Source organism: Chiroxiphia lanceolata, chromosome 8, assembly GCF_009829145.1.
Source record: "Chiroxiphia lanceolata isolate bChiLan1 chromosome 8, bChiLan1.pri, whole genome shotgun sequence".
In the NCBI taxonomy this organism is placed as follows: domain Eukaryota; kingdom Metazoa; phylum Chordata; class Aves; order Passeriformes; family Pipridae; genus Chiroxiphia; species Chiroxiphia lanceolata.
The window spans coordinates 11,352,734-11,366,696 of NC_045644.1; the positions used below are offsets into that span (position 1 = coordinate 11,352,734).

General features: G+C 39.6%; 1 protein-coding gene across 7 annotated transcripts in view; it reads left to right on the forward strand.

The window, feature by feature from the left end:
• Positions 1-13,963, forward strand: part of LOC116790290 (VPS10 domain-containing receptor SorCS1-like) — a 271,838-nt gene that overhangs the window by 215,232 nt on the left and 42,643 nt on the right. For all 7 annotated transcript variants that reach the window (XM_032695112.1, XM_032695117.1, XM_032695115.1 and 4 more), the window contains 7 exons: positions 290-436; positions 5,409-5,511; positions 6,029-6,105; positions 7,323-7,414; positions 8,422-8,529; positions 9,546-9,663; positions 11,351-11,481. In XM_032695112.1, coding sequence (XP_032551003.1) covers positions 290-436; positions 5,409-5,511; positions 6,029-6,105; positions 7,323-7,414; positions 8,422-8,529; positions 9,546-9,663; positions 11,351-11,481 — 776 coding nt within the window. The remainder of the gene's footprint in view (positions 1-289; positions 437-5,408; positions 5,512-6,028; positions 6,106-7,322; positions 7,415-8,421; positions 8,530-9,545; positions 9,664-11,350; positions 11,482-13,963) is intronic.

Sequence of the window (13,963 nt, forward strand, 5' to 3'; positions counted from 1 at the left end):
GGATTGTCACTTTACAGATAATGCTATCTCATTCTTACCATGTTCTCATGATGACTTTGAAATACAAGCTTGTCCCATTTGTCACCTTTGCACCTGTGACGGTTTTAGCTTTTCCCCAGCACTTCAACTTGTCTTCCTTTGATGTACCTTGAGAGTTCTTGCCCTGACATCGACAACACTCACACACCCACCAGAGCCCTGTTGGGTTTGACAGGGAAAGAGGGACAGGACACATGCACAGAACCTGCATGAACTTGATCTATTTTTCAGCCATGTCAATTTTTCCTAGGTAGCAGGGATAAAGGGAATGTTCTTGGCTAACAAGAAGATTGGCAACCAAGTGAAAACTTTCATCACCTACAATAAAGGGAGAGACTGGAGTTTGTTGCAGGCTCCACACACGGATCTGAGAGGAAATCCCATTCACTGTCTCCTAGTAAGTACCTGAGGGGAAAACTTGGTGGGGGGGTAATATCCAAAACGATCTTTTTCTACCAGGTAGCACAAGAAAGAGAGGGCAGCTCCCCTTTCCATGCAATGTGTCTCATGGAGTGCAGCACACCAGGCTGGGGCTGCCAGGGGGTAGGTATTGCAAGACATGGCATTGTAATTTAGCTTAATTTAATTTAATTTCTGGAGCAGGAGTAAGCATCGTGGGTCACCTTCCTTCTGCACAGCTGATGGTGTCCCCTTAAATAGCAGGTGAACTGGATGCCGTGTCTGCGCAGTTGATTCTCTGGACACTAGGTGGGAGGCGTGAGCTATTGCAGCTCAGAAACTTTAAGGGCTCTAATAACTGGAGACAGGCTCAAAGGAAAATAGAGCTCCGATTTCTTTCAGGCCTCTCTGTTGACATTAATATTTATTAACATTTATCATTTTCTCTTTGAGCTCAGAAGTGAGAATTGACACATTCATCCAAATATATGTATAGCTTTATGTTGATGTAAATTGTATCTGTCTCTGTACTTATTGATATAGATACGCATGTAGTTAAGTCTTTAATCATCATTATATGCAAACAGTTTTCAAGAGGGTAAGTGAAATATAAGCAATGTGAATATAATTGGAAATCTGTATCAAATTAGAAAGCTTAGAATTATATTGACATATTTTTCAGCCAATGCAATCTATACTCAGGAGTGGGCTAATACTCAGAGCCCCTGTGTTTGGGGTTCTCAATAACTTTCATATTACACAAATTCTAACATTGTTCCAGGCAGAATCAGGGACACTATTTAGACAGCTCTTCTTCCTGCTCTCCTGTACCTACATGTTACTTTCCATCAAAAAAAAAAAAAAGTTTCTCATTTTGAGACTGTTTGTTAAAATCTGAATCGGAATTACACTTTGTAGCTGAATGCTACACTAATCTCTTAACTGAATGTCATGCACTATTGCAAGAGCAAAGAATAAATATTTGAAGCTGTTCAAATAATTGATTTTTTGATTAAGCCAAAATACAAGCCTTATATTTTCTGTTGAGTTTGGAAAAAATAAATAGGGAGGACTGGGATTCAGAGAGAAGAGTTATTTCAGAGCATGACTAAATTTGTTTGGGTTGGTGTTCTTCTTTCAAGATTTTAAAAATTGTAACTAAGTGCATTTTTAATTAGGTCTTTTTATGAGGTAAAAACAAAAAAGATGATATTCAGAAAACTTTGCAGATGTAAAACAACTTAATTTTTTGGAAGGGACTATCTAAAGAAGCCTTTATGTTTCAAATAGATTATAAATCTGATTATTTCGTAAAAAACCCACACCTTGACCTTTTCGAATTATCACCAATTTTATCAGATGCCCAAGATTTTTCTTATATGATATGGCAGTATAATATTTTAGGGGGCTGGTAAGGCAGATCCTGCTTTTCCTTATGGCATAGCTAAGTGAATTCTTAATAGTCTATTGTACATCTAGCCTAGCTCCCATACTTACACCATGGCAGAGATACTAATGCTTTCCCACTGCTGTTTTTCAGATAAATGTCTCTAACACTAGCTCAGGACACAGCAATGACGTATATTCCAGATAGTTGTTAGAATGGGATCTGCCATTTCCCAGAGTGACAGGATGGTCCCCAGCGTGCGGGTGCAATGCTGTGTCTTTAAACTTAAACTCAGTGAGAGTTAAAACAGAAATAAGTACATAGCAGCTAAATTGGCAGCTAAGGGGGTTAAGAGGGAATCTGGTTGAAGCACAAGGCGAGCCAGACGGAACCCTCCCTCTACTGACACTTTGCTCAAGGTGGTTTTTTCAAAGCGACTCAGAACTTCTCAGTTTTTTTTGAGACAGTTCTGAATAATGAGGATGGAGGAAAGCAACGAAATTTCATCTAATCCCAGGGTTTTGTTTTTCTTGTTTATACCACTTGTTTTCTAAGATGAATACACTTAATCTTCATAAAAGAGCTGCCAAGGTATTTTATCTCAAAGATGCTGGTTTAGTTTGATACTTATCATCTGTTGTGAAGTAGTTAGCTGAGAAGTAATTCTGTCTGGTAAGAAATGGGCATCTACCCAGGAGAGTTTATCAATTAACTTTCAAGGATGGACTAGTGGTTCAAACACTGGGATGAATCTCAGGAGAACCTTGATTTAGTTTTTAGGCAGGCCTATCTCCAATTTCCTGCATGACCTTGGGCCAGTCATTTATTTTCTCTCTGTCTCGCTTCCCCAGACATCTGTTTATTCCCTCCCACATTTTGTTTGTCTTGTCCATATGGATTATATGAATTTCAAGACAAAGACCCTCTTCTTGTAAGGGGGAGATATTCATGCCATCTGCTACGGAGTAGTTTAAGCATTTAAGGGAGGTGTTTTGAATAGCTCTCTTGAAGTGTTTATCTCTCTCCGTTGCTCCTCGCTGTTGCAGGTGAGAAAATACTTTGACTCCCCCTAGGTTTGGGAATGGTGTCTAGCATCATCCTTATGTTATAATACTCTGTCCCACTTCTGATCAGGTACAACCACTAATAGCTGGCTTATGTGTTTCATGCCATTGGAGACAGTTCAGGTGGGCTTTGCAGAACAGCCAAGAAGTGGGGTTCTGGACATTTGTGAGAAATCTTACTAAGGAACGAGGGGAACATAAAGAGGGGAACATAAAAGTTCTGGTTTGAAAATATTAGGAAGGAAGTAATGAGCTGTAGCAGAACTGTAAAAACTATGGCAGTGAGCAGAGAAGTGGGCTATGTCACCTATGCTTTATCTTCTACCTAGGTTTTAAATGCTCCAAGCTGTGGTCGTCTTTCCCTTAGTGGTGGTGCAGCAGGTAGCACAACTGGGTACTGGGCAATGACAGGGAAACCCAAAGCTGGTGATTCTGATGATAATAATGATTTCAGTAGCTTGTTGGTAACAACAAAAGGGATAGAGACAATTGATGAAAATTCTGAAAATCAGAGTGAGATGTCTGTATGTGAATTAAGCATGATAGAACACAAACCAGCTGGAAAAATACCTGTTAATGAACTCTATAAGGACAGAGATGGAGAAGGCATACAGCAGAGATGAGGAAGAGAATGCTAACACAGTGAGGATGTGGGATGGCCATGGACAGTAATTTTAGGTGTTTGGCTAGGAGTGGAAAGGCTGGTTTTTACACCATACCCAGTTGTCACTAGAGACTCTAAGCATTACTGCACTCCAACCAATAAGAAGTCATGCCACTGAAAAGATCATCTGTCTGCTTAGACAAATGACCTGGATTTTAATATTTGAGAGATATACTCCATTTTTATGTACTATATCTGTTAAATGAGACTAATTTGAAAGAAAACCTCTGGTAGCACAAAGATTTTAGTCTAACAAGGTCTCATTTGAGTTGGGAACTGACTGAGTTGCCATTTGCTTCTGTATTCAGAATGCTGAAATGGGCTTGGAACATGTGAATATTAAAAATATGTTCTCTATTTAGTCTTCTCACAACCGATAAAAATGTAAAAGGAAAGAACTCATGCTCTTGCAATGCTTTTCCACTTCCTGCATTCGTGTCAGCTCAATTTGTTTTCCACTCCCTCCCGGCGCCCCCGGGCTGCTCCAGCGGCTGCCCTCGCAAGGCTGTCAGATAGAGTTAGGCTGCTCAGTACATTCCACTTGGCAGATTGTGTTCCCTTCTGCACAGCCCATGTCCCCTTTTCCTTCCCATCCCTCCTTACCACTCTCATTTGCCTTTGCCAAAAGAACCCTGCCATTCTGCACAGGGGAATTTACATGTCAGAGTCATAGTCACCTGCTTTGAGATGGGATGGATAAGTGGTCTTCCTCCAGTGACATATGGGACAAGGTTTCCTGCAGGGGATGTCTGCCAGACTCTTGGGGCTGCAGGTCTAATCTTTAGGCATCTGGTATTAGACAGAAAAACCTACCTCCTTAGAGTCTGAAGGCCCTTCCACATAGCCTCTACTTCTCATCTTATAGAGCTAAGCAAGCTGTAGCATGAGCTTTGTTCTAGTATGTTCCTGTGTGATGTCCACCTTGACTGGGTCAGTTTGTTTTAGGTTTTCTTGCCAGTATTTTCCCCCCTCTCTTCCCTTAGCATGTTCCATGAAGGGGTCTTCATGAGGAAGAAAAAGTACTGAAAATAGAACCCAGGCAAAGGAAATAATTTTTAGGAATTTTCAGAAATTCTGACAATACAGTTTTGGAGGGAATTGTAATGACAGTTTTGGAAATCTGCCTTTCTGACTTACCCTCTTGCTCAGCTGATTTATTCTGTACCATTCCTGTCTTTGCTGACTACCCAGCATACAAAATCAATAGCAAATAGGTGAGGTTTCCATGGGTGTATTTGTATTGTAATCTTAAAGGTCACATCCAGATGGGCGATGAAGCATTGTTTTAGATAACTTTGAAATTAACACCTTCCACCTTCCAGCCGTGGTATTTCTTTGTATTTATTGCAGTGCAGTGCAAAACGGAGCCATATGTCAAAAAGAGTCAAGAAACGGTATAACACTGCCTGAATTAAGTTGTTTTTCCTGACTAATTAGTGGTGATTCAGCACCACACCAGTAGGGTTTTGTTGCTTCTTGTTGCAGAGATAGCTTGGGCACTGCTGCTCGCAAAGTCATTTTGTACCTTCATCGTTGTTTGCTTCTCACAGTGGTAGGAGTCAGAAGAGCTGGGTAGTCCCTATCATCACCTGTCCTTGCAAGCCTGGTTCCCTCCTTTGAGGGAACAGCCTCAAAATCTAGTCCTTGGGAGAGAGTTTCAGCCTGGTGAATCCGTTTCCCAGTGGGAACAGATTGTGTCAGAAAATGATAGCAAAGTGACGGTATCTTTCTAAGGGTGATTGAATGCAATGATGAGGAAGAAATATAGGAGGACACTCTATGTTTCTAACCCTGTAGAAATAGGTGCATGCATTGTTGTATCTGCTTTTTACTTTTATTTCCCCTTTCTCCATAGCCCTATTGCTCCCTTCATCTTCACTTGAAGGTCTCAGACAACCCCTATACCTCAGGAAACATTGCCAGCCGAGACACCGCCCCCAGCATTATTGTAGCTTCAGGTATGAAACGTTTAAAGATTGCCTGTGTGTGATGTGCAAACACTGACAAAATCTGGATTTTGTGGTGTGTGTTGAGTTGCTGTGGGGTGTCACACCACTAGTACTGGGAAAGAAGGTTGGCTATCAAATGAAAGTCCTTATGGACCTTCAACTCATCATATGGCTTGTTATGGAAACTGACCTTCAAGACCAAGGAGATCACGCCTAATCCTCTACTCCTGTGAACATAAGACTCAAATTAGGGCATTTTCTTTGCATTAGAGGTGTATAGAGTTGTATGTGTTTGTTCTTTTATATATATTTTCTTCAAACTGAAATCCCCTTCCCTTCCCTTTCCCCCTTTCCTTTCCCCCCTTTCCCCTTCTCCATTCCCTTCCCCCTTTCCGTTTCCCTCATTATCCTCCCCAAACTAGAGCTTCTATAATTGCAAAAGGTAAATAAACACATTTACTCCTCTGATTTGTTAGTTCTAGTGTTTCTGAGACTATTCCATTGCTAACTAATGCTTATCTTACAGGTAATATAGGCACCGAGCTATCAGACAATGACATCAGCATGTTTGTTACTTCTGATGCTGGGAACACTTGGAGGCAGGTAAGTGACACAGAATCACAGGTCTAAATACTAATCACAGGAAATTGTTATAAAAGTAGATTCAATCTGTCACTTAATTTTTGTTTCATTTGGTTCAGAGTAGTTTTTTGCAAACCTTTAAAGAAGACTAAACTTCCCTTCTGAAAGGTACAGAAATGCTCAAAGAAAAAGACTATGTTGTTAGACTTTGTATTAAAGAAAATTATTTTAGTAATTCTACTCAGAGTTTGACTTCAGTTTAACCCTGTGGCAAAGAGAACAGCATAAATTATAGATATTAAGGGGAAAGAATGTGTTACCTTTTACTGTTGTACAACCCTTATAGCAGTCAAACCATTTTTCTCATTATCCATGATTATACTTTCCTGAAAATCAGTAGTTGCATTGGTCTAATTTTCCTCTCTCCATATGGGACTCATTTCACCTGCATTGAGTTGTCCAAAGTTCAGTGTCCATATAAACAAATTATTTTGCCTTGCTGTTAAGCTAATGGAGAAAACAACAGAATGAAGTTCACTTTGTTAAAGCTACCTTCATAAAGCTACCTCTTCTTTACTTGTGGAAAGAGACTGAATGCTGAAGTTAAATTAAGATCCTAATATTTAGTGGAGTCCCACTTGTTAAGAAATATACTATAATGTGTTTATCTTCAGATCAGGAAATTCCATTACTCCTATTTTTTGAATGGGATATCAAGTCATGCAGAAAAAGAATAACTTTCTCAGACAGACGAATGCTGCTATATAGACTAGAGGGCAAATGTTTGCAGAGAGTTAATACAAAAAAGGGAAAGAAAAGAAAATCTTTTCAAATATTTGATATTCCAAGAATCTAATTATTTTGCAATGTTTGACTAGCCCTCATTTTTCTGTCTACATCAGTTATCTGAGATAGGGCCAGATATGTGCAAGCACATGAAATTCTTCCTTAAACAAAAATTTGTCATTGAAAGAAGGGAAATTGTTGATCCTTGCAAAAAAAACCCATGCTTCTAACTTTCTGTGAGAGGCAGAATGCATTTTCCAAAAACCTGGGAAAACTGGGGGAAAAAAAACCCCAAACAATAAAATACAGAATGCAGAAACTGTCTCTATAATTTCCTCTAATCTGTAACTTCATTAGCACATACCTGTCCTCTATCATGATCATACTTAAAAAACTATGCAATTTTCTTGATACTAAGAAGAATACATTTAAATAGATACTTTTTTTTCCAGATCTTTGAGGAAGAGCACAGTGTTCTATACCTGGATCAAGGTGGAGTACTTGTTGCCATGAAACACACATCTCTGCCTATCAGACACCTCTGGTAATGACTCCTTCTGTACTAAATGTCTGCTCTCCCTCTTTTCAGATGCAGGAAGTAGGCAGTTAATATGCATCCAGTTTTCTGTAGCTATAATCTAGACAATATTAGTTCAGCTATTGGCAAACATTAACTCAGATAAAGCTAAGAAGTCCTGGCAGTTCCAGTTTACATAATTTTGGCTCAGCCAGATCTAAGATACTGTCAATATAATTCCACAACACTCCTGGTTTACCACAACTTGGTTTCTTGAGTTTGGTTGTTTATAAAATATATACATGGTTTATGCCTTTGTCTCTTATTAAATTGATAAAGTATTCTTTAGTTTCAAAATTATTGATTAACTTGTCTTCTATGTGGCAGGCAGCACTTGTGAACCAGAATTTTCTTGAATAGATTCAGGATTACATAGCCAATAAGTCTAAATTGTCCTCATTAGTTAGCACTCTTGAGTTTAGAAGGTAGAATACAGTTTTTTGCTGTTTTGCCTTATTTACTTCCACTACAGTCAGTGTCTTATCAAAATCTGAAACACACAGACCCAAGTCTTAACAAATGATGAGCAGTTCTAAGCTTTCACTTACGCTCATGCTGGGAGGACAGCTGGTTTGAAGAGTCAAAGCTCTCATGCTCCAGAAAACTAACCTCCTTAAAATGTTTAATGGTGGGGACCCAGAAATGGGATGCTCAAAATCACTGGTCTATTTTTTTTAAAAATCTTATCCCTAGGCTACATTTTGCCCTTAAAGCATCAATCTCTCACAAAGCTATTAGTTTTTACGACTGAAATATTGGCCATGGGTTAGTGGTATGATGCCAAACAAGTCTGATCAATGCTCTGGCTTATGATGCTTCCCCCAAAAAATAGTTATTTAAAGGACTAAAAAATCATTATCCAAAAAGAGAAGCTGCTTCCCACTTCTCCATAGCAACTGTAGTGGACTAGAGAGTCTCCTCAAGTAAAGTAGTAGAGTAAGGAAAGAAGACACTTATTCTGCTTTCTCTTCCAGGTTAAGTTTTGATGAAGGGAGATCTTGGAGCAAGTACAGTTTCACATCCCTCCCACTATTTGTAGATGGAGTTTTAGGGGAACCTGGAGAGGAAACTCTCATCATGACGTAAGTGAGCATGCCATGATGCTGTTGTTCATGAGAACCGCACCATAAATATCTTACAAGGGTTGTTCATAACAATAGCATTTCTGATTGGGGACCAAACCAAGTACTAACTGAAGCCAGGAACGTGCAGTCTTCTGTTGCTAAATCATCAGTTTATTTCTGATATGATTGAGGGAATGACAACATGGTTCCTTGCAAGCTGCAAACATTATCACTTAGCTTATCAACATGAAATGTGACTCCTCAAATTGGATGTGATGTAAAGCAGAGTTACTGTTGACAGATGAATATTTGAAAGAAAGATGGTGAAGTATTTTTATAACTGTGTTTTTGCTGCTACATTCTTTTTTTTTAACTGAGACACAGAAAAGTGAAGACATTCTTCTGTAAAAATGAATGACAAAATGTTGCCTGGAGGCTGACTCATGAAAAATTATGTTTAGTTTCAAAGTGGTGTGCTGAGTTCTGTACGATGCATAAATCTGGACTCATCGTGCCAGAAACTATGTCATTTTACTTGAGGTCAGATTTGCAAAAACAGGAGGAAAATTCAGTTTCTGACTGACCTGTAATAGGCAGAATGTGTGGCTTGGAAACTAAACTCAGTTAATAGAGTTGTATAAAGAATGTTTCCTTCGGGTTCTGATTTTAATTTGTGTGGAAGGAATTCCTAAAACTTATAATTGAGATAAAAATCCTATAAGTATTACTGTCTCCAGCCCCACATCAAGTCTTCTCTTGAGTCTTTGCTTCAAATAGAGTCTTTTTGGGTATTGTCAAAAGTGGGAGGGTCTTGATGAACAGAATAAACGCTAAATGTAATTTTTAATATGGTTATAGATATTTAGTAGGCTAAGTTTCACTTGCACTATGTCAGTCAAGTGAAAATGAGTAGTAGTATCACTCCTGAAGAAATTGATCTCTGTTGGAAATTGTGGGTTAACTGTACCTCTGTAACTACCAGACTCCATCAGGTGCTTCCTTTTACTGTATGTTCTTTCTGCTGCATCCTGTAGTGTGTTTGGACATTTCAGCCACCGCTCAGAGTGGCAGCTGGTGAAAATAGACTACAAGTCCATTTTTGATCGGAGATGTGCAGAAGAGGACTACAGGCCTTGGCAACTCCATAGCCAGGTGAGAGGCAAGTAGGCTGAGATCTGACCTGAACTAGCTAATGATTCTACAGTTAAAGGTCAGCATGATCCAATATCCTTTCCTGTCAGTTTGGTATATGAGATTGTCCCTTACTGGATGGGTCCATTTTGTTACATCAATGTGTTGGCCTCAGGTTTAGATTCTGTCAGCCCTGAAGGATGAACACCTGTCTTTTGGGTATCATCCTCTACTCAGGCAATTAGTTCAGACTTAAAGAATGCATCAACAGTAGAAGCACTGCCACTGAGGCCTGAACTCCTTCACTCTTATGCCTCCCATCTAATTTCCCTGTCCTTACCTCCTTTCTCTTTCTCTGTCCTGTGTCCTCAGAGCCAGTGTCTTAAGACCATTCTAGTTGGGTCCCCTTAGCCTCATTGCCCACTTGGTTTCATCCCTGTTCTGTCTCTATCTGTCATGGGAGTTGGACACTTTGTTCCCCAGCTCAATGGCCCCTGTGACTTGTCCTGATGTAGCTGCTGCATCACTCTTGGAACCATTGATTACATGCCTGTCAAGGTAAGGTGCTCTGCACAGTGCCTGCACCTGCCCTGGGGCACCTTTCCAGCTCTGCCAAGTTTGACACAACAGCCTGTTTTATATCAGGTTAGACTAAAATATGGCCCAAGTTCTGTGGTTATATAAACACCACAGGCTCCATTAAAGTCTAAGGCAAAGCACGCATTTATATCATCAGAGGTTGTCGTTCTGTATGTGTCTTGCTGGTCAAGAATTTAATAATGAATATGAAATGAAAGTAGCTTGACTCAGACTAGCTGCTCACACAAGGCAAAACTCTACACTAAAGAGACCAGTTATTACTTAGATCTTTAGATGCTGAAAATCACTACAGTTCCTTGAATTTCAAGGAAGCACAACATTTTACACCAGTTGCTATTCAGGCCCTTCTGTTTGATGCCATTAAATTATCAAAGCGGAGCCACAAAAAAATTTTTTGCAACGATTTTAACAGCATAAAAGGTAATAACTGAGACTTCTCTGTATTTTGTTCTTTACTTTCTTGTACTTGCATGAGCGAAAATATCAAGAATTTTGCAGTATTTCTTTGACGATGCTGGCTTTGGAGCTTGCAGAACTATTTTTAGGAAGACTGCCGTGTGTAATCTTGCCTTTTGAATTCCTTTCCATTGAGATTGCAAGGCTGAGCCTTGTTCCCTAGATAGATATATTTAGCAGGGTGCTGAATACAGGGAGTTTTAGCATCCACATAACAAGTCAAACACAGTAAAACCCGAACTCATCCATGGAAAGTATTTACATAAACACATTTTACTAGTTTCTACTGAATGAAATTATTCCCAAAGAGATCAGACTAAAGAAATAGACCTGCTCTGTGTCTCAGATTGCAGAGGGATGTTTCAGTTGCTGTGAAATGGGCCTGGATCAATTGCTCATTGGGTTTGGAATAAATTCAGCTCTGAATCAGATACATAAGTAACCTCAGACCATTTCTTAGTGTGTATTGGAAAAGCTGGTTTAGTTTCAGTTAAAGCTTCAGTAGCTTCAATTAGCTCCAGTGTACTGAGATGGCATTTGACTTCCCGTCCTCTTCCCTTGAGTAACACCTCCCATTCCACAGGCTTGGAAAAACCAGGTGGCACAAATAGCCTGGTGGGCGTCAAAGAAATATTTTTGGTTTTGTTTCTAGGGAGAAGCTTGCATCATGGGAGCCAAAAGGATCTACAGGAAGCGCAAGTCAGAGAAGAAATGCATGCAAGGAAAATATGCTGGGGGTATGACCTCAGAGCCATGTGTGTGCACGGAGGCTGACTTTGACTGGTGAGCAATGGGCACAAGGACTGCGTGCTCTCTACCACAGCAATGCAGAGCTCACTTGAGAGGCTGTAGGCTGGCAAAGAGTAGATATTAATAAACATGTAGGTGTCAAAATAGGTTGCTCTTTGATAGTGCAGGTATGTCAAAGGAAGGAAAGGTAGAATAGATATCTGTAATCTTGAGGACTCCCACAAAATTGATGCAGATCAGACCATTTTCCAGGTCACATCTGAGCTCTGTGCGCCATTAAGATAACAAGATAAATTTAGCACATCTAACCTTAGCAAGGACCAGGGGTGGCTGTGAAAGTAGTATTAAGACATATATAGGATTGTGTAAAAAACAAAATAAACTCTTCACACCCAAACATACGTATATCTGAGTAAAATTAAATATATGCGTATGCAAAGTAGGCCTTCTGCTTCCAGAAATCAAATATCTCAGAAATTCCTGTGTCATTTGTTATATCTGAACCATCCCGTTTGATAGTATCCAGCAGATATTGCTTTCATGGTGTGATAAAATGTTCAGCTGCTGGTTTCATTTCAAGATTACTGCTGACTCACACCAATTTGCACAAAAAAGGCAGGGAACCACATTACTGAAATCTCTTTTTTGCCTCTTTTCTCCAAGTCTGAAAGTCCTGAGTATCTTGGATGAGAGAAATGGTGGCTCTTTGACTAAAAAACCCCCTTTGTTCCTCACCCAGCTAGATCTATGCCATGCTACTAATTAAACCCAAAATCTGTAACGTGAACCCTTAAGAGGTTCATCTTATCAATATTTTGTTTCTTGATATATGAGTTCACTCCAGGACCATGGAAATTTAAAGCATTTCCCTTCCAAAAATACAAGGTTTTTTTCTATATAAAATCATACAATTGCAGGAAGCTTTTCCATGTGCAAAACCAGTAAATCCTTTTGCACCAAACAATAACAGTTATTAGCATATTTGGGCACTGATTCTCTGAATAAGGTTTCCTGGTGATTTCCCGATCTTGCACTGAGTTCTTTACTAGGGAGAAGATACCTCAGTTCTGTGTGTAGTTTATCATTTAGGTGTCCAAAGGTCCTGGATTACAGCCAAACAACAACAAAAAAAAAACCAAAAAACCTGCAACAAACCAAACCAAAAACAAAAACCCCAAACAAACAAAACAAAACCAAAAAAACCAAACCATCATTAACAGGAAGGAAATTCCCTGAAGATTTTGACCCTCTTGTTGAGCATGCAGTACAATGCTGAGCCAAACTTATGCCCCCATAAAATAGTTGATGGAATTGATTTACAGTCATTTCATTAGTGATTAAATCATTGGCAGTCATAAGGGACATGCATACCTGAAACACTTCTGATAATTATATACTTTTCTTCCAGAACTTCTTTCTGAGAATATATATTTTTATTTCATTAAAATTGATTGTGTGGTTTACTATGACAAAACTTTGTTGCTAGGTACAGAACAAAAGTACCCCAGTGACATTTGCTGGGGGAAACATGCTTTTACTTCTTTAATGTTCACCTCAAGGAAATTTTCTCCATTGCTGGGTTGTGGGAGAATCTTCAAGAGAGTGCTTGGATGCTTGAGGATGCATAACAACCACTTACAGTTCACACACATTAACAAATCCCCTCAAATCTATTGGAAGAGGCAGAATTAGGACCTTCCTGACCTAGAAGAGCCTTCCTTCTGGAAGGCTGGAAAACCAGTTTTGGTTTGGACTGTCGTGATCCCCTCCAGTTCTTCCTGAGCTCATGTTATTCCTACAGTCCTCAGATCTGGATTTCTTCTTTACCCGTTTCAGCTTCCTTCCCTACTGGCTCTGATGAAAAAAGACTGAAATATTGCTTTAAGCATCCAGTTCAGAAACGTTTACCAGTAATATTCACCAGGAACATAATTTTGCATAGATTTGCCAGACTAAACTCCACAGGGAACAGAAGACAGAAGTTTATCTGGGAAGGAGAAAAGAGATGGCAAGAAAAAGCAATTTTGCTGTCTGCTAAGAAAGGCGAAGCTGCTGCTGCACCACTGTAACTTGCAGTGCCTATCTTGTTGAACTCTGCACTAGGCTTCACTTCCAGTCCACCCTGCAGCAGTTGGAAGGAGTTTTGGAGGAAAATCAGCAGAGGTATTCTTGCTGTGGAAGGATGTCTTCTGTGGGGTCTTTCCTTTGGTGGAAGAAGGAAGCACTTTCATCATCCTCACTCCTGACATTTCAGAAGTACTTTTGAATTCTCTATTTCTCTCTTTTTTTTCTTTTTGCTGGGCAGGGCTCTTAATTGAAAGAGATTGAAGGGGACATGTATCCCCAGGCAGGGAGAAGCCCCTTAGCTGCCTGCACTTGATTTTTCAATCTTAAAATAAACTGGGCAGCCTTTTATATTAACGTCCATGGTTACAGGACCCAGAATTGCATACAGAGTTGAAAAAGAGAACAATGTCTGTTATTGTGCTGTCTTTTCTGTTTAAACATTAAATTT